The sequence below is a fragment of the Aythya marila genome, assembly GCF_965140915.1.
Source record: "Aythya marila genome assembly, chromosome: 6".
Classification (NCBI taxonomy): Eukaryota; Metazoa; Chordata; class Aves; order Anseriformes; family Anatidae; genus Aythya; species Aythya marila.
Window position 1 is genome coordinate 23,725,841 of NC_139047.1, and position 21,688 is coordinate 23,747,528.

At 39.8% G+C, this 21,688-nt stretch overlaps 1 protein-coding gene across 10 annotated transcripts in view; it reads right to left on the reverse strand.

The window, feature by feature from the left end:
• The window catches only part of KALRN (kalirin RhoGEF kinase), a 495,524-nt gene that overhangs the window by 114,558 nt on the left and 359,278 nt on the right, over window positions 1-21,688 (reverse strand). For all 10 annotated transcript variants that reach the window (XM_082764116.1, XM_082764119.1, XM_082764117.1 and 7 more), the window contains 4 exons: window positions 20,340-20,530; window positions 19,828-19,929; window positions 19,007-19,149; window positions 17,572-17,674 (listed from right to left, as the gene is read on the reverse strand). In XM_082764116.1, the coding sequence (XP_082620242.1) occupies window positions 17,572-17,674; window positions 19,007-19,149; window positions 19,828-19,929; window positions 20,340-20,530 (539 nt within the window). The remainder of the gene's footprint in view (window positions 1-17,571; window positions 17,675-19,006; window positions 19,150-19,827; window positions 19,930-20,339; window positions 20,531-21,688) is intronic.

Genomic DNA, 21,688 nt, shown 5'->3' on the forward strand with positions numbered 1-21,688 from the left:
CAGGAGAATAACAAGTGTATGAGACATCAGGCAAGGAAATGATCAATCAGTCAAGGGTTTGTTTGCCTAAGACCTAATCACCCAAGAACACATTTTACCAGGAGCTTGAGAGGAGTCGACAGAAGACAACTTGTTCCAAGGCACAGATTTGACTGTAAATGTAGAGACTCTTCATGCAATTAACACTCCTTAGTGGAAACAGGGGTGACAGCAGGAAGGAAATGTTTAATCTTTGGATCTAAAAACATGATTCCTCCTTGCTTGACTAAAAGATTAGTCTTGGCCCAAAGCCAGTATGAGGCTCATAAAACTCTCTGTTTTCCAGGGTAAAGGTTCATAGCAATAAACTGCTTGAGAGGGGAGCCAAAATCAGGTCCCAAAAATGTCAGCCCCCGTGTGCAGGCTTTGTCCTGGACACATAACGGGTTTTCAAAAGAGAAGGTGGGAAGACAGATGCAATGGGCTGCTGGAATCCATACAGCTCATATCATAGAATCACAGAATGGTTTGAGTTGGAATGAACCTTAAAGATCATCCAGTTCCAAACCCACCTGCCATGGGCTGGGACACTTATGGTCCTAGATACCTTTGTATACTTCCACACAACACTTTCACATGACTGAGTTGTATTTGCTACATTGCAATTGACTAAAAGAGAAAACATCCATCTTTCTGCACCAAAAGAGATAACTGTGACCAGTCACATAATAGAAATGTGCCACACCTCAAACAGCTCCTGGAATAATCACTTCCCTTAGGACACTGCACCAGTTCATATTGCTGGCTTCAACCTGGCAATGCCAAATAAATAAAAATAAAATAACTTGGCATAGAGCCCCCAACTTAGCAAGCAAAGCACATCAGGTTTAAATCCCACTTACCTCAAAGGACAATAAATATATGCCCAACAGTGAGCTTACATTGAGAGGAATCGAGGCTACCGTTCCCTCTCTCTGCCTGCTGCTCTTGAATTATGTACAAGGCTGAACAGTTTGGCCACCTACCCTACATGGTGAGTAGAAGATGTGTGATTCAAGCTGCACATGCAGTTGCTGCTTCCAGCGGCTTCTTCGCTCCTGCTCACCCACTACAGCCCCTGTAACATGCAACTGGGCTATGCAGGGGGAATGGCTGCAGCTGGATAAGCTAACACTCCTAACCCTCTTGGCTCAAGCAGTTTAAAGGAATGCACGCAATTTATTTAATCCCCAAATCCATCTTATTGTAGGAGTTAATAGTCAGATAATGCTATGTATAACATTCCAAACATGCCCCTATAAATAAGAAAGCACTGAAATAGAGAAGTTTGCAGTAAATGATCAAATCCAGTTCCAAGTTTCTCTTCATTAAAAAACAAACCAATGTATTAATCTTCACTGCTGTAAATTTTAATGATGTGAAAAACAGATTCTAACAGCTTCTGAGCACTACAAGCTGCTTCCACATTTTGAAAAGAAAGGAGAAATAACATTAAATCCACTTTTTAAAGGCTTGTCCGTCCTTTGCATGTTCCCATTCTTACAGCACATTTCATTTGTAACCTGGCATTCAGCCCTGGAGAGCATTTTTTCCCAACTCAAAAATGCTTCCAGGAACAAAACAAGGTCCTCACTACACTTACAGACTTCTGGTTAAAACTATAGAGTGTCAAACCAAGCTTTGCTTAATGCTTTCTTATGAACATAAACCACCAATAAAAAAAAGTAGGACATGGCAAATGATCCTCTCTCAGCCCTCCTGATGAGCAATGGCTGGCACTCCTTTCCAAACCTGACAGCAGAGGGGACTTGGTCCTCATGCAGATGAATGCAGGTAACAGCTTGACTTGAGCTCAAGAAAAAAGGCAAGAAATTTCATAAGATATTCTGTTTTGATGAAAGACTTCAACATGGACTTTTAAAAAAGTCTCACAGCTCACTGTCTATGGATGATGTTAAACACAGTCTGACTGGGATGCCAAGCTCCCATCAGATTCAGCAGAAACACTCTCTTCTCTTGGCAGTTAACCTTGTTCATAGCTGCTTCACTGTACTTTTTCCATAGCTGCTCGGACCCAGTTACAGAAAGTTAAATTCCTCCTTAATAAAATTAGGCTTTAAAGTAAATTCACCTTATTTGCCACTAAAACAAGATGCTTAACAAAATTGTTGAATTGAAATCCCAGCCTGGAATGACTATGATCTTCGGAAAATATGCATTTGGATCCAGAAATTATTTTATGGCTCTTTAGCTTTTTAATGGATCCTGAAAATGTGGACCATAACATTCCTTGAGCAGATAAGTTTAATCTGTTTCCCTACGGAACAGTCAGCTTGAATTCAGGCATCCTTCCTGAAATGGGCTGAATTTCTCTCTCAAAATAAAAATGCAGACCCTATCTGTAAAGATTTGGCACATCTCAGCTTTGAATAATGAAAAGAGGTAAATTTGTACCACTAATTAAGACAAAACTGAAGGCAGGGATGACAAGATACACACAAATAACATTTTGAGTTATACAACCACAAAGATGTCAGGAAAACCTCTGAACAAGTACTATCCATTGATCTATAAAAAAGGATGCCCAATGGTCTCAGCACGAAGTGGAACTAAACCAGAACTTCTCCTGATGTGATCACTGGGGCAGCAGGGTGAACTCTGGCAAATCACATCACTTCTCTGTGACCTGGTTTTCTCAACTGTAAAATGACTCTGGCTGCTTTCCAGCAGGCTTTAAGATCTCTGAATACAGAATATGAAATAGACATGACATGCAATTGAAATCACTTGCTTTTTTGCAGCTTGTCTGCATATTTGTTTAATCAAGATTTACCATCAAAATAGAAGGAACAGTGAGATCTCTCCTTTTAGTGATGATAAAGTGATAAAGATAAAAACTCTACCTAATTCTGCCATCATTCAGGACTCACTTAATACTCACTCACTGCTAATGGCTGCCATGATTTGGTTTCATTTTCCTCATCCATATAGATGGTGCCTTGGGACATTCAGAATTGCTCTTTTATTGTGCCCCATCAAGAGTTTATCTTAAGGTTTTAAAAATCACTTTTCTTTGTTAGATTTACCTCCTCTACAGCACAAAGAAATTTAGCAAAAGAGACACAATCTGCTGTGATTAAAGAGAAAAACTAGAAAAGTGTTCTAGCCCTTATGATGGTACTTTACATTGTTTTCCATGAGGGGAATTATATCCATTAATGGTGATTACAAATCCCCCTGTCTGGGACATTAGCATCCCTTATGCTTGCTACTGACATGAAAATAGACAACTAAAATATTACAGAGCTGCTTTATCAAGCACTTATCCTATTGAGTCATTTAATTTTAGCCTTTACATAGGGATGGGACGCCCAGAAGAATTGTTTGAGGAATTTATCGGATATAAAATTTAAGAAATGCAAAGGAAACCCTTCAACCATTAGGATCAATATTAGCAGTTCCTGTATTATTCCTATCAAAAATTATTCCAACAAAAATGCCAGGTTCATGGATGGACTGTGCAAGTGCCTTGTTTCAGGTCTGCACCCTGGGATGTACACCCTGGTTCTCCTGAAATACAGCAATGCTGCTCTGTCTCACAGCAACCGTGGACTGGGAACCAGCAGATGGAAAATGAGTTGCATATTTGTTTAGAAGACATCTGCTTTGGCCCAGCTTTTACTGGACTATTTTTAATCATTTATCTTTCCCCTGAAAAAGAAAGTGTTTTGTTCAAAGGCTGGAGGCCAATCCTGCTAACACTGAACCAAAACCCCAACTTGATGATGGGTTCCTGAAGAGCTGGACATGGTGTGGAATGATGGGATGCTCAGGATCGTGCTCAGATATTCACCCGGTGTACAGTGAGGTGCTTTCCTTGACCCAGTGAAAAAAACAACTAACGTTTTTCCTTTTTTTTTTTTTTTTTTCCATCCATTTCTTCCAATGACTTATATTTTCTGCCTTGCATCTCTGACCTTAGCAGCTGCCTAACCCAGTGCAACAGCTCTCGTCTTCTTCCTGCCTCTCTGCAGCACCACATAGCTAATTGCATTTCAATTTCAACAGTGTTTAAATTTCTGTGGTGAAGGGTGGCCAAGTACTCATAAATAACGCATGGGCATCACACAACGACAGGGTCATAAAGCAGCATTCTGATGAGCTTGAGAAAGGGTAGATTTTTAACGTTATTTATCAGTCCTGAAAAGGGCAGACGTTTCATAAAGTTAGAAGGTATTGAAGGTTCAGTTGCTGTAGGGGGACAGCACAACTTCAGGGTTGGAAGAGAGGTTTTGCAAAATAACTGCAAGTAGTATTGAGACCAGCACCCCTGGAAGAATAGGAAACCCCAGAGATTTTAAATGACAACCCACAAAAACAACAACAAAAACTGTGAGGGCCTGGTTCATACACTATTACTTTCAACCACTGAGGGAGTGAGGATGCAGTGGTAGTCTGTTCAGCCACTGTAACAACACCCAGAAAGTGACCGATGAAGCACAGCCCTCAGCCCCTGGCCCATAGGCTGCAGTCAGCAGCACCTAAGCAAGCACAAAGCTAGGGGCCAGCACCCACAGGCTGGGTTTCTCAGTGTGTATTAATTTACTTTCTTCTCTTCCTATATCTGCTATACTTCTAACTGATGGTTTAACAACTCCTGTTTTAAAGGAACATCACATGCTTGGGTTAATAAAAGTGTTCATCCCCGTGGGTAGACCCCCTGCTGCCCTTCTCTATCGACTCCTCAAGATCACACAGCAAATATCAACACTGGAAAACTTTTAGAAGTAATAAAGCCAACTGAGGCCCGAGACCTGTGGGACACAGCTGGTTCCCATCCTCAATTCCTCCTGCAGCCTCTCTGCAAGCTGAGAAGGCTCAGCACCTCAAGAGATTGTGCCCTGAAGACACGACAACAAACCCAACCGCCTCTTGTGAAAATAAATAACAACCAGCCAACACACAGCTTTTCTCCACAAGAGTGGAAAATACACATGTGTGGTCCAGCCATGTTCTTTCAGTAATTGTTTATTTGCAAGTACGGCCAGGAAGTGATGCTGTAGTGTCAGGAAAAATGAACCCAGGGAGGAAAGGGGCTGTGGAGTTGTGCCACACGTTTCACACCCCTCTGTTTCTCGCCCACACGCACATTTGATGAGGGTGAGTTTGATTTTGATTGTTGGTGGCTTTTAAATTAATGCAAGATCCAAACAGAAAAATAAAGTTGGTCTGGACAGCAGCAGCACTGTGATTCTTGAAACCAAGGCTTGAGGGAAGCTTTGGATGTCTCTCTAGTCTGTAGGTTGCCAGTAGCAAGGCATGCGTGTGGTTTATAAGGTGGGGAAAATGCTGACTCCAAGACAGGGAATTGCCTCCTAAAGAATCCTGCAGCAGAGAGACTTGGCCCCAGAATAAATACTGCCTCAGATGACTAAAAGGACTGGGAGTTTGTGGACTAGCAGAGATGAACATCATGAACCTCCCTATAATTCAGAGACTTTTCTTCCCTTCTTGATCTTGGGTTAGAGGAGGCAAACCCTTACTGGGAACGAAAGGGAAAGAAAAAACAACGATATATTGGGTGGTGTGATCTCTTCCTCTGCTCCCCTCATATTTAACTTCCCCATTTCTGCTGTAAACTGTCACCTCCCTAAGCTGCCTGCTCAGTTCTGTGTTTTTCTGTATCACCTCCCAGCCCAGCCACTACCTTTGTTCTGGTGATCCTTCAAGGTCCTGGACATGATCATCACTGCTGCACTTGGCCAGGCAACATATAAAGACCGAGCTAGATGTGGCCCTGATCGAAGAGTTAAAAACAATTCACTCATCATCTGTCTGCTCCTTTTTGCCCACACTCAGGCATTGTAAAGCATGAAAACGTGTAAATGAGTTTTATATAGATTTTATGTATAGTTTGGATGGAGAAACAGTTACCAGCAGACAGAAAGCTAAAGAGAGGAAAAGTTCATGCCAAGATGGTAAATTGTGAACTTTTCCAGGAACTGATCAGCTCTGGAGACAAGCAGTCTTCCCTGAATCCCCAGGAACGGATAGATTCAGTGCACCAAGAGTCAGCTGAATCTGGACAAGACCAGCTCACACTAGCATCACATACTGGTGGTATAATTCAGGCTGCATCCAAAAAGTAGTGGCTGCAGTAAGCAAATATAAATACACACTTGATGAAATAAAGTACTTTCCAGCAATCTTTGTGAACAGCTTCCTAAGAGCTACTGCACACCAGTATGACCCTCCACTCCTGAATTAAAAGTGCTCTAACAAATATTGGTTGTGATCTATGTTTTCCCTGTTTTGATCTCTTATGAAGAAAAAGAGAATTTGCAACTCTTTCCCTCTTTCCCTTTTTTTCTCCTCCTTCACACTGTTTTGCTTCTAATATCAAAGCTCTTGCTAATATTAACTTTGAACTTGGATGATCTCCAATGCCCCCTAATGTCCTTGATCAAGCAAGTCTAACAGTGTTGCTCAAAAATCTGTTCTTAACACTAATTTTTGATCACACACAGTCTTTTCTTCCCTTTCAAACGGTTATTCTGTTATCTCTTTATAGCTGGAACTATGCCTTTCCAAAACGAAGTTCCTTGAACAAACCCAGCTCTTCACAGCTAATAAGCGTTAACTACACAAAAATGATAAATTCTAAAAGGAAAAAAAAATCTATGCCAACAACAAAAAAAAGCATACTGTTCCTCTAGAGAGATATATTTAATGTTGTACAGCCAAATCAAACAAACATGCTGTAATCACCAGAATGAAACCTCAGAAACAACTCAAAACAACAGCAGAGGACAAATAAATATGAACTCAAGTTCTTGGAAGAACAGGAGGAGAATGATCAGGTTTAGATGAGGAAAAGCTTCTTGCTTAATGACAACACTGAAGGTAGAACTTGAGAAGAAGTAAAAACAAATAAAAAAACCTCTCATTTAAAATAAGTTCCGAATCCTGTTTGCTCCTTTCTTTCTAGGCCACTTTATATTATCTAGGAGCTGACCCAAGAATGGTTAGAGACAACCCTGAAATCTCTAATGGATGCTTTGTATTCCATGTAAGACCTCATTTTGGGGGACGACTGTATAATCTATCCATTTTTAATCAGTCCTTTTGTCCCTTCTATCCATGCAAAAATAGCATGATGCTGAACCTGGAGGACTCATTTCACCTCTTGAGGAGACTTGTTTACAAAGTGGTGTGCAGACCTTATAGGCAGTAAGTCTCAGGAAATGCCAGTGCAATCCCATTTGATATGACAATGCAAGAGAGTCTCGGGGCAGACTACGGGATCATCTCACCTGCCTTCTGCCCAATGCTGGTATTCTGTGCTGTGTGAGAACAAAATTGAAAAGTAGCTTTTCATAAGGGAAAGGGAAATGAGTTAGTAAATAATTTACAGGTCACTTAATGTTAATTTTGATAAGCAGTAATAAAGAAATGCCCTTTAATAATTTACAGTTCAGTTTACACTCTCATTAACATATATTTAGAAGAAAAAGCAACTCAGACAGTTGATCTCAGAACACATATGTATTTTTGTCTCCCCACTACAGACAGAATCTTGCTGGAAAAGAATACTATTTATGATTATCACGATGTAATTTTAATCACTCCTCACTATGTCAAAGATCAGTTCAGATCTTCAAACTCCTCTACTGTTCGAAGTCCAACTCAGTTTTTTAATGTAACATAAATGGCAACAAATCTTTGACATCTCATTTCTTTGAAAATCACGGTGTATTTATAAAAGTCAGACAACAGCTGGTCTGGCTTTAGAGATGAAAAATAGAGTATCCTTTAATTCTTCTGTGCAAATCATTTTTATTCTTTTTTTTAGTTCTTCTATTTAAAAGTGTACAAAACTCGGGTTGGTGATCTTTGAAAGAAAGATTGGGATTTTACAGCATTTCCCTCCTTCTTATTTTGTTTTGTTTGAATCAAACTGATTCACTTAAACATCCTCATGACTTAAACATTCTCTTTCTTCCCGGCAGGCATCAAAACATTTTTTGATGTTCAGTTTGGTAATAAAGATTCGTTAATATGGAGTATGATTTATTTCCTGTCATTTAACTCCACAGTGTACACCACAGTTAAGCCTTTCAACCACCTTTACAAGGGCAGCTTTCTGCACCTTATGCCTGTGCGTTTTAAAATTACAGCCTTCCTAGCTAAGCAGGATCACGTGTTCTTCAGAAATGCCTTGTGATTGTGAGATACCACATTTGCAGTAAATTTGGAACACTCCATATATCCACTAGGATGACCTTTAGCTGTGTGCCTTGTGCCTGTAAGCGGAATGTGTTCATCAGCACGTTAGTGTGGAATCTGATTTTCATGCTGCTCGAAGGAATGGAACGGAGATATCAAGTGGGCAGCCACGGAAATTACACTTAATACCCTTGCATGTATGTGTTGACCCTTGGCATTCATACCTGCATTGTTCTCAGGAGAGATTCAGCCTGAAGGAGTCCCATACACTTGTTTTATCTGAGTGACTTGGTTTGATTTTGCAATGTGATTAACTTATTATCTACCAGAAGATGCATTAGATTGAAATGGTTTAAGGAAAAGACAGAAAGCAGACTAAATGCTGATTCTTACTTCCTAAAAAGAAAAAAAAAATCTATGAAAATCAATAACAAACTTTCTTTATGAAAGGGACAGCAACTAGATGAAAATTTACTAAAGAACGTACTTTATAAAAGAAATACAACGCACTTATAAAAGTAAATACAACTTTTTATAAAAGAAATACAACGCACCGCCCGTTATGCATAGAAGAAAATGCTGTCAAAAAATCTTTGAAAAATCTCTTTCCATAGGACTGTGCTTTCAGGGACTTTCAATTGGATTTCTTCTCATCATCTAATCATCCAACTGAATCTGGTTTTATATCTGCTACTATTTACAGTTGCAAATTAAAGAAAAAAAAAAAAGAGAGAGAGGTGTAAAAAAATATCTGCTGCTTCTGCACTGAAGGAAAGAAACCTTTGAATGCAGAGCAGTTACTGTTCATACACCAGCACAGGAATAGCCTTCCTCTGGGGACACAGCATTTTTAGAGCAGAAATCCCATGAAAATTCAACAACAATTTCAGAAATCCCAGCTAAGATATTTAAAATGCATGGAAAATTTCATGCATGCCTTTTATGACATTATTCCCTGGGAATATCAGCCACTGAGCACTAACTTTTCTATTCCTGTATTCTATACACTACAGATGTTCCAAGTTTCCTGATATTCATTCATTTGAATCCATGCAATGAAACTACAGGCTGCTCCTGAGCCAACAAGCTCTCCATAGGCAGCTTTTTTTGTCTTTCAGAGCGCATTAGAAACAACTGCATTGGGATTTAAACTTCTAAAATATAATATAATTAAAAATCTGATGCTATTCATTTCACATGAAATGTCTTTTGAGGGGAGAAAGAAGGAACCCTTTGCAAAGCTTGTGCCTTATTCTATGTTTTGGCTTTGCTATATTTGTCTGTGATGAAGCAAACCTTGGTGAAACACTAAAATCTCTGAGAAATTTCTTTGCTAAAATTTTACTACTGGATTAAAAAAACAATGTCTTTGCTGAAATTCATCTACTGTCATAATCTCTTTTTTGGCTGTGGGGGAAGTTGTACAACCCCTCAGTACACAAAGAAATAGATGTGGCTCAACTGCATGGTATGGACTTTAGATAAGGTTCCCTGAAAAATTACTATGAAATTTCCACAAGCTTGCAACAAGTGTCATGTTTTAAAAGGAGTTGTTCATGTATTGCTTGCTTTTCAAAAGAATATGTACATCTTTTCTAAGAAAACTCTTTGAAACCAGACAGCCTGCCTTTAGTGCTCTCTCCACCCACAGCTCCAAAAATACTTGCTGGCAACAACAGAAAGCAAATGTCCCTACCCTCAGCAACACTTGGACAGGTCACTTCTCTTGATCACCCACTTGTTACATTTAGAAATGGGTGATGGAAAAAACAGATAACACATAATTCATGCCAGGATTAAACCTGGATGAAAACCAAGGTTGGTAAGAATTACTTTTTCCCTTGTTTTGAGATGTTTTCAAAGTTCTCAGGGAAACCTAAAGGCCAGGGCCCCCAAATTTGCCCTGGGAGGTTTGTGCTGAAGGCATTGCCAGTAGTGATACCAGTGCTGAGGGAGCTGCAGATTGCGTGCTACATACATTACACATCCGAGTAAAGAGCTGTCAACTGACTCCACTTGTAGATGACAGACAGGTAAATTCCTACAAAGCTGCAAGTCACAGTGATCCGTACACAAACAAAAAGGTAATGTGAGATCTGCCATTCAAGTCTCCAAACCAGAGATTAAGTTATACCAAAGCAGAATTTAGACCTGGTCCTGTAGAGCATGAATTCAGATGCAGACTCCCAACGCTTAAAGAAATCTGAAGAAACAACTATTGGGGAGATGTCAGCTCCTGGCTGAACGATTTATTTCCTCGATAAGATAAACATTTTGCTACCACATGACATTATCTTGAAAAGAGTTAACAACCTATAGCTAGTGAGCACTCAGTAAGGCTAATTAAAGTGCCAAAATATTTTATCTCAGGATTGCCTTTGCTAGCTATCATGTTCTCCCTGTTCCACAGGTGAGGGCAGTAAGAATTCAGTGTGATAACAGCAGCAATGCTGGGCAGTGTCAAAGCAATAGAAATCTGTCCTCTGGGGTTATAATTCACTCATTTTTTCCATCATATCTTTATGGGAAAAATTCACTAAACAGTCAGAGGTCATTCTCTATTACATAAATTTAATTTTACTTGTGGTACCACAATTCATCAGCCACTGTAAGGGAGCAGAACTCCAGACAATGCACTACTGCATTTGGGAACGTCACTTGCCTGGACAGGATCAGTGCAGAATAACCACAACAACACTTAGCTAAATGAGACCAAATCAATCACTTCCTTTCCCTGTTAGAAACTCTCCGCTGCTAAATCTAACCTAATTTACTGTGAGTAAGATATATAGGTTACAGGAAGAAATCTCTCCAAGCCAATGCCCAGCCCCACCTGTCAGACAGCTCTGTATGTAACATCTTTCACTGGGCTCTGGAAAACTAGAAGATTTCTAAAGAAATACTCCAAGTGCTGTAGTTAAGCAGCAGCCTGCTTTACCACCCCACTCCCTGTTCCCATGATCATGCTTTCCCTTAGCTCTTTTGTAGCCAGAATTTCCATCATGCCTTCCGACTCCCTTCCCATCAGCTGTCCTGCAGCAGCCATTAATGACTGACAGAGTGGCTGGCCACTGAAAGGTGATTTGTATTCACTTCAGTCCCACTGCGCTAGGTCTGTAAAGACTCCAGCCTGTAGTGATACCTTTGATACAAGCACGACCGAGGGTCAGCAGTTCTTGTCCCTTGGGGTTCCTCCCGTGCTGCTACAGAAAGGTGCCTCTTGCCCACAAACCTGCTCTGACTCGGTACAGAACTGAGAAGGCAGAGAAGGAAAAAGCTGAATTTGGATCATGGGATGCACATGCTGTGCCACAACAATGCCAGAGGGATAGAGGACTTGGATAGCTAGCTGTGTACCTGTTTTGTAAGAGTTTAGAGATGATTTAAAAAACCCTAGTACCAACGGATTCAAAGGAAAAAAAAATGCTTCAGGAAAGTAAACTCAATAACTGAAAGCTGCAGAAAACTTTAATACTGTTGAAGAGAAACAGAGATCTGCTATGTAGTTTTTATATCTGCTTGTTATATAGGTTCCCTTGCTAAGGAACTAAGCAAAAATTAAATTGTCAGCTCAGTCCTAGTGAGAGTGCTCTTGTTAGCAGAATTAATTAATGCCTGCATTTGCCTTATGGTATTGTTTTAATTTCCCTGTTAAATTCCCTCTCTGAAAATGTGAATGTCTCTCATTTTTATTCCACATCTAGACATTCTCTACTTGAAAAAATAATGTTATATGTCGGCATCAGTGCTTTAAATTTTTGTTTTGTTTTGTTTTGTTTTTTTCCCCTTATGTTGATGTTCTTATTTCAAGGGGATTTTCATAAAATGATTACTGTTGTTTCAGCATTTTGTAGCAAGTGTTTTTATTTATTTGAGATTAAATTGCATAATTTAATCTGTTAATTTAAGTATTGATAAGTATTCCTGATCACCTTACCATACTTCACTTCTTTACAAGATCCCTGGATAGAGTGGGATCTTTGTTTTTTCAGTTTGGTTTTAGGCACTTTCAATACTTAATTTCCAGATTAATTTATGATGGGAAGCAATTATCAACCACTTTTTACTGCATATGTTGAAGGTGGCATCTAATAAACATAGTGATTTCCCTTATATTCTCCATGTGAGGTACATTACAGAAGAGGTTTCCTTTACTATTGAATATCTGGGCATTTCTGTTTGTTATTTTTTTAATTTGCTTTTTAATAAGAATGCATTAACACTAGGCAACAGTCCCAGGACGTATACCTATTTAAGAAAGCTTGCAGCATGTTGGTGCATGACTCTACAGAGCTCAAGCTCCCAACGATCAGTAGCATCAAGGGGATCAAGGCTTCCCTCATTCCCATATTACTTGGAAAGGAAACTTCCAAGGAACTGAGAATTACACCTGAGTAATTACCTCTACTCCTGGCAAGCACTGAGACCCTTAGAAATGATGGATTTTAAGGACAGAAGGGAGCCCAAATACTTGGTGCCCCGGTTTCCTTTGTAACAGAGAATCTGAAGTAATACTTCCTGCATCAAATCCTATTTTTTCCTTGAGTGACAATATCGCAGAGAGAAAGCTATTTTGCCTTGACTTGAAGCCTTTAAAGAAAAGAGAATCCACTCCTGTGTCACTTCTTCCAAAAAGCCTAAGTTCTAAGAGCTCCCCTCTTACACTAATTACCTCTACCAACAAGGCAGAAGAGGTCAAGATCTCAGTCTCATGACTTCTGATGATGAATCTAAGATGAGCTAAGTCCAGTATCTAATGGAAGAGACAAAAGTATATCATGTATATTTATTTTTAAAGAGCAAAACGTTTTCAGTTCACATTTCAGTGCTTTTTTCCCTATCCAAAAACAACAGGAGGAAACCAGAGCTGTTCTCAGCATTCTGCAAAAGCCAACAAAAAGAGGCTATTAGAAGATGGAGCAGTATCACCAGAAACAGCTGGTTTACAAGCCAATAGATCAATGGGCTTAACAAATGAGAATGCCCTGCACGCTGGCATTTTTAATGCAATTCCCCACTGCTTTGAATCCAAACATAAAGACTGAAATCCTGTCTGCTGTGAACTGAATAGGGCAAGGATTTCTCACGAAGAAATGGTTTTCAGATAACGTGTTGAAGAGGGCTTACTGTACAGAACAAAAGCCTCCTACTCTGCCTTTTGGAGGAAGATGAAGAAATTTTGCATAGTAGGTTACCTAGGACCTGACATGGATGCCCAATGGGAATAACACTTAGTGTAATAGTGTTCGTTATCTATTGATTCCGTGAGACCAGCTCATGAAGCCACTTTTTCCCTCTACATAATACTTTCCCAAATGACAATCCTAATCATGCTTTTTTCGGTCTATTAAATATTTTAGGTTACATATTGCATATATAAAAACATCGTAATATTTTATATGTTCTCTTTTTTTTTTTTTTTTTTTCTTTTTTAAAAGGTGCAGACCTACAGATCTGACTTGAAGTCTGAGGTTCCGCTACACAGTATTTAATGAAAATGAAATGTCTGAGCCCAGGGATAATAGCTTTATATATTTTTGTGAGATAAAAATCCAAGAAAATTAAAGATATTAAGGACTAAGATCCAGATTTAAGAAGCTACTTAAACATGCATTTCATTTAAAAGAAAGAAGTAATCTCTCTCTCTCTCTCTCTTTTTTTTTTTTTTAAAGAGACTTGGATTTTTTTTATTTTTTAATCTGAAGACTCTCATATAATCACCTGACCCCTGCCTGCAGCCAGGAAAACCTGAATATTTAAAGACTTGGTAACGATTTTGGAGCTAGGCATATAACTAGGAATAATTTCAAAGAGGAGCCTGCTACCATAAATATTGCTGTGAATTATCTTCGACACAAAACACTGGTCTGAATTCTGGTCTGTATCCTGTGTTGGGTGTTGTACAAACACAATGATTGGAAGAATTCCCACCCGCCTTTGGATTAAATTCTTAATCCAAACAGAAAAAAAAAAAAGAAAAAAAGGTAAGTGCAGTGCACCCTGAGATGTAATCTGTGATGGCACCCACCATACGCATGACAGATTTTGCTCTGTAGAAATAGGACTCAGCACTTCTGGCCCCCAGTCAAGTATACTCTGTACACCAAATGATCCCCCTGGTAAATATTGCAGCTAGGTTCAGCTGTCTTCAGAGAAAGCAAAATCCTTGCTGAATTTACAGTAATGTTATCTCATGCCCACTTAACAACAAAAATACCTTCTGCCTTTCTTGAGTTTGAAATGCAAAGGTAAAGCTTTGCTCTAGGGCTGCGCCTTGAAGAGACACGAGACAGAAAGCACTACTCACAACCCAGGAGGAGTTGGCTTACAAATAATTTGAAAGAAATACATGTGACTTGAGGCACAAGGAGTGTTATTAAGCCAAAACGCTTCTTGAACTTGGGAGTCTTTGAGATTTTTTTTTTTTTCTGTCTAAATTGTTGTTTGGCATTCTCTTCTGTGAAAATTCAGTTCATGCTTTAGGTAATCCTTGGGCATAAAAGCAAAATTTAGGAAAGGGATAAAGCATGTCATCTAAAGCTTTGCATTCTTTTGCCTTCAGATGCAATATCAATTCAGGTAATGTTGATTCTTAAATGCTGCTTCAGAGTTGTTTCTGGCACTCAGTTAATACATAAATGTTCCCAGCACATGATTAATCTGTTCCCAACCTGGCACACTACTAGCACTGCAAAGCTCTTGCATGTGCTTGTAAATGAGCCTGCTCTGAACAGCCAAAGTGTTTTGTTTTTCTTAAAGGTAGGAGTTGTCTTCTGGCTCTTCTGGTTGGGGATATCACTGGAGCACAGAGGGAGGTCACTCAGAGCCTGACTTTGAACTTCTGGGAATAACTCTGGTGACTGTGCTAGAGTTTAATAGCCAGGGAAACTGCAATCTGCTGAACACTTTACCTATTGGTGCAGTTATCAGTACCACACAGGTTAATTACAACACGTTACAGCATTTATCATGTCAACTCTGTCAAGAAACCTGTGCTAGCAAGCACAAAATGGCACAGTCTTCCAGCACTGGTATCTCAGTACCCATCTATGCGAGAAGGTAAATCTTCCCAACAAGATTGTCAGACCACCCTACAAGATAAACTCAAATACACAGTGGAGGAAGAAATCCCTTTTCAAAGTTGGAGAGTAAAATAACCTGGAATGACAGCAAATCATTCCAGTTCTGTGAAATGTCACCACTAGGAGTTCTGTGCTCCTTGCACAGCTTCGGGATCCGCTAACACAGAGCTCCCTCTTAGCAGATGCCAGTCTGTGCTCAGGGCCTTGCACAGCAAGCAGTGGAAAAGCCTGCACCTGTGCTGAGACTGAACACAGGTGGGCCTGCAAGGGGAAGTAAGACAACTCAGCTCCAGCTGTCATTAACTGGGGTAACATTGTGTAGAAAAAAAAAGAGAACCATAAAACTATATGGGGAGTTCACTTGCCTTGCAGCGAAGACATGGAAATGGAGTACTTTGGGGGCTAAATTCTCCACAGTTCGCTGGCACTAGCATCAGTGACAAAAAGGAAAGTGCTTTAGCAGGAATTGCCTCTCTATCTCAGGATGGATGCTACACCAGTTGCTCAGACTCAACAAAGCACATACATTTAAGCTTTAACAGTAAACTGGAATTTGTTTCTATCCAGTAAATGTATATATACAGTTGCATGACCACAAATAGCTTTAAATCAGCAAGTGAACCTATCTATGTTTAAAAAGTAACATGGCCCAACCCTAGAACTGATTTAGCCTGTCATCAGTGGTAACAAATTTTTGCCTGTGTGATTTGGTGCTCAGTTTATCCCACATGCATTTACCTTTCAGTTCAGACAAGATCTGTAGGCAGAAATGCCTACAACTCTTTCCAGCCTTGTATCCTTAAACCAGCTGTTGCAATGATGTGCTGTCTTTCAAGGCACAGCCCAACATCTCTGGCGCTGCTGGCCCTATAGATCTTATATGCAGCTACAGCAGTGTGGGGTGTCTTACCAGAGCTTGCCTGTCTGCCCTAATTCATGCAACTGAGTCAATGGGTGCAGGGCAAAACAGCAAAGCTTATGTGAATGACTAAAATTAAGCATGAGCTCAAGTATTCTACTGAGCTAGGGCCTTTGTCAGGAATGATAAATGCGAAAAATATGGAAAAGCACGGTGATTCCACATGGATTAAAGACATAAGAAAGTAATTCTTTCACATCATGCAAAGTATTTGCATATATTACAGTGGCCTTTGGAGTAATACTTTTCTAAGGCACATTCTTAGTTAAATAAAAAATAATAATAATAAAAACAACAACATGGGAACATGCTTTTAAGATAAATATAATAGGTGGTCTTCCAAAGGTAATTTGCAATTAACTCAATTAATTCCTATTTCTGAGTCCAGCTTTCAAAAGCTTTCAAAAAATACCTTCTGCACTACACTGCATTTGTGAACCTTATGACCATAAACATGAATTCTGAGTTTATGAAGATACCTTCCTACTCTGTGCAAAGAGCAACATAATTAGAGCCCTGACACAGAGATAAATTCAGAATGATTCTGCAGAATTCATCCCTTTGCAAGCTAAACAGTTTCAAAACAACACATGAAGAGAATATGGATATTCTCGTGTTGGATATGACAAACCTCATCAGCTTAGCTGAAGTAAATTCTCACTAACAGCCCATTTACTCCTACCACCAACTGCTGAAGACAGCAGTTGAAGGTATCAGGGTGACAAATTCAAGTCAGGCATCCTCGTGGAGCTGAGAATCTGGACTCAGATTGTCTGACAAACAAACCGTCGAGTACATACGTGCCGACAGCATGCAGCAATCCAACAGAACGTAGCGCGTCTTGGGGCCATCCATATGCTCCACCATATGTCCACGAGGCGTAGGGTCCAGAATCACAGTCTCTGGAAAGGGTAGGTCTCCCAGGCTCTCAAGATACCAGCCAGGATCCCAGTTTTGCTCTATTAATTGGTGTGTAAGCACCTGTATTCCCTCCAACAAACTAGTGATTTTAGCTCAAAGGGTAAATGTGGAACGCAACCAACTGTTCACTGATTCAGAAGCTGGCTCCCAAAAGGCAGGTTTTACTAGGGAAAGAAAAGGTTGCTCTGGGCTGTTTCTTCAGAGCCAATTCAAACTCTATGTACTAACTACAAAGAAGCTGCAGCAAAAGATGTTACCATGTAAAACAGTGGTACTGATGAGCATCCAGAAACAGGCTGGATTTAACAGCCTAGCAAAAGGGAATACAAGTTTTGACTCAGTAGAAGTCAGGTTGCTGTGTTATGTCTTTTCTATTCTGCTTTTCACTTACATTTTTTTTCTGGGGCCAATTAGCTGCAGTGTATTTTCACATTTCAGTCCTACCTTATCACTGTCCACTGTATTCTGTGATGTCCTGGATGCAATGGAAATGGTGTCTGGTTGACTGCTGCCGTCTCCTTGGCTGTCTGCATCATCTACTCCATCTCTGCAAAAGACATAAGAGGAAAACAACCATGCTTACTTAATGCACCACCTTGGAATGTGCACAACTTTATAGGTGGATTTGAGAAGTGCCGAATCAGCGTGCCAGGGCTGGCTTTACACTAAAATTACCTCACTGATACAGCCTATGTTGTTGTGTAGCTTGAAATTTAAAATGATGTAACCCTCAGCCATCGGGTTGGGATTAGCACATAATCACCACGTTTGTTGCTGGAAACAGGATGGCTGTTGCCTGCGTATTTACAGCACAGAAAGCTCTGGTGTTCAGAAATAGCTCTGTAATGAGGGTGTCAGGCAGAAATTTTCCTTAAATTAGATTTCTGCCTTAACCAAAACCATTCAGCCCTGGCTACACGTGGCACAGAAGGAAAGGACATTTCTCTTGTCTCACAGGAACCACACTTTCAGGAATTTAATATTAAGCAATAAAATGATATCCAAACAAATATGAATAATGACAGTGTATTGCTCTCTGAGACTACCTCTATGAATCTGCCAGCAGAGGGTATTTTCTCCCTTTTGCAGTTCTCCTAAATTTTTATCGGTCTTTCAAAATATTTCAATAATACAAAATACAATAAATTATAACATAAACAACAACACTGCGCTAGAAAGCTCTTAGATTGGCACATGTCCCCAGGAAGAAAGCTCTGGATCTCTGCCTTGCTTCTAGATGACTAGCTTACTCACTCTTTGGATACCTCTATAAAACAGCCTGTATTATGAGACTGGATACATGATAATATTTGATGAGGAAGGGGAGATGCTCAAACTGCAAGTGGCTTTTGGGAATGTCAGCCTGGCAATGAAAGAATAATCAGTTTTATATAATTTCTATTTAATCCAGAATTGAAAGAGGTTGAACAAAAAAAATAATATTATTTTCTAGGATGAAATGAATTTGAATTTGATGATGAAACACAGATTCTTCATCCTAGTAATATACTGTAATGACCAGCTATGACTTTCTTTGTCAAACAATTCAAAATGCCAAACAGGAAAAAAAATAAAAATCTGTTAATACTCAATTAAATAGGTAATTTCTCCTTTGGGAAAGAAACATAACCTTGGACTCTGAAGAATTTTTACTGTTCATTTTTCTCCAATACTTCAGAGTAGTAAAATTAAAGACCTTTGCATGAATATAATAGAAAAGTTACTTTTGCCAAAACAACATAAAATGCACGATGATGAAAACTGCTTTCAACTATAGTAAGAAAAGCAAGTGAATCCAGTAAAGAGTCCACAGACACTACACTGCTGTTGGCTGATAAACCTCTAATGATTTCATGTTGTATGCAATGACTGAGGTTACCTTCTACTGTTGTTTCGCTGCTTTGCTGGTGTCTTGGGGAGCTGAATTGGCTCTTTCAGAGCTCCTTTCAGATGGATAATCCTTTCTTGAATGACTTCCCGGATGTTTTTGATCCATTCTTGTTTTGTTTCAATACTGGACGCCTGAAGTTCCACAAGGCAGAAAGACAGACACTCTATCACATTCCCAGCGTATCACCTTCTATGTAGAAGAATCGTGGTTGGCTGATAAAAATGCATGATTAACTGCTTCTCCTCTCTGATGTATTGTTCTAGCTGCTGGATACCTGGTAACCCCAACTGAGGGTATTTTACCATACCTACTTGGCAAGCAACAGCAAAGCAGCTAAGCTCTGGATAAATATAGTTAATGCTAGCAATACAGTGTGCTCTGTGGAGAGGAAATAGGTTATCAGTGCACAGTGGGATTTCCTCAGACTAAATAACTACCAAAAAAATACTTCATTTGAAAATCACTTGACAGAAACGGCTGTCAGCTCTGGAGGGCTGAGGAAAATGTTGACTGTCAACAAACCCAGTGGCATAGGACTAAGGGAATTACACCTCCCAGAAAACACCCCAAGATGTGTCCTGTGTTAGTGTGCAGCTGCTTAGTCGAGATTGCAAGAGATGCGATTTCAGCAAGGCTTGACTCAGACTGTGGCCTTGGATCCGAATTGCTCCTGACGCAGGCATGACCCCACCGACAGATATGGAAGCCATGTGAGTATGAGAGTGGAAGAAACTGACCTTCCATTTAGGGCTCTTGAGGCCTCAACTAGCAGCTCTAAAGGCAAAGGAAATAAACAAAAAAAGACTTACTTTCAGCACTGTTTTATTGTCTGAGGATGGTGTTCGTCCAGACCACAAAGCAAATTTACAGGGGTCTCCTTCCACATGTTCAGTCACTCCCAGTTCTGAGGTCTAGTGTGGAGGAAAGACGGTAAGAGATTTCATATAAATGAAGCCTCATGAATCCAGACAACTTTACAATTTTAGGGAGAATCAGAGGAGGCAGGGATGGATATGGGAATGAGATCTTGTCTCTGATTTACTACACACAGGTAAAAGACAGAAAACCATCAGGGTATGTCAAGAAAGAGTGAATAGTTTAAGTGGTCCTCCTTGCACTTCCCACCCACCCATCACATCTCACTCTCTTAAACCTCCCCAGACTCACTGTGAGTTTGGCTTCCCACAGGGCCCAGAGCCAGCCCCTCCAGGTGGCATGAGCATCTCCAACCCAACACAGGGAAGTACAAGCCATCCCCCAGACTCTACTTCTACCTACAAGAAATGCAACACCCAGAATATTTCTTTGCAGCCACACCTACCAGTAGCTTGTTCTTGTAAACATATTTTGTATGTCCTGAAGAATCTTTGATCTCTTTGCTAAACACCAAAGAGATTTCAAAGAGAAACAAATGCCTCTCACGGCCTTTCCGAATTAAAGACTTGGGATCCCACACTTGGAAGGAATCCTGAAGGATCAGCTCTCCCTGGACGTCCAGGTTCTCATCAAACCCTAAACAGAGCACACAAAACACATCGGCTAGTACTTGTTCTTGGGGGCAGAAATGCCCAGAAGCAACAGAGCTAGGAGGATTTGGAATAAAAGGGTCTTTCTGTTTTTTATGCATATTCTGAAAGAACATTAATGGGCATTTACTGTCCTGGTGAAAATATTTTTTTTTTTTTGTCTACTGCCAAATCATAATTATTTCATCAGAGCCAAATGTCTTATGTGCTAAATGAGACTTCAGCTAAGAATAGTAGTAATTACTTAAAGATAAATTATAATATTTATCTTTAAAGCTTTCGGTGGTGGTTACTGTACACAGAACTGCAACGCAAGGAATCTTATGTGTGTCACCACAACTTCAGAGGAATCTAAGATGCTGTGGCTAGAAGTACTCTGTCATACCATGATGCCCTCAAGCATGCTAACCCAACCTCCAAGAGTCCGTCTGAGCCCAAAGCAGTGTGCTGGGGGAGCTACATGTATAAGAGCAAATCAGTAGGCTGTCTGAAACATGCCCTCCAGAAGTAGTTCTTCATCTTCCAAGCTGCATGTTAAAAACCTTCATATCTAAGGATTGCAGGATACCCTCCACATAACTTGGAGGCCTGATGGAAAAGGGAGTCCTGGGGTCAGTTCACAGGTGTGGGCTGGGTACAAGGTGCCCTTCTCGCTGCTATCTCAGCAGCCCATGGGACACACTTCTCTCCAATGAAAACATTTTCTATAAATTTGGAATATATATTTTTGTACTTTTTTGTGATTCTTTTTTTTTCCCTTTGGGCTGATTATACATATACTAATATTTTGAAACACAAACTGTTTTGACTCAGAAAAACAGAACTTTTTCTTTTGAAATGTTGAGATGTTTAGATGTTAGAAATATTTTCATCCAATAATTATTACACCTGTGAGCAGCTAAACTGATACTGTTTCAGAAGGTATTTTTGTTTCAGTACGTAGGAAAATCTTCAGCATATATATATTGCATATGTTTACATATACATTCAGATGTATATATACATATATAAATATATGTATACATAACATACACATATACTACATATGTAAATATTTTATACATAAATGTAAACAAAACTCCAAAACTTCCTAGCCAGTCTCCAAGACTTTTGAAGAAATTTCAGAAGGAGCTGGGAATGTCCT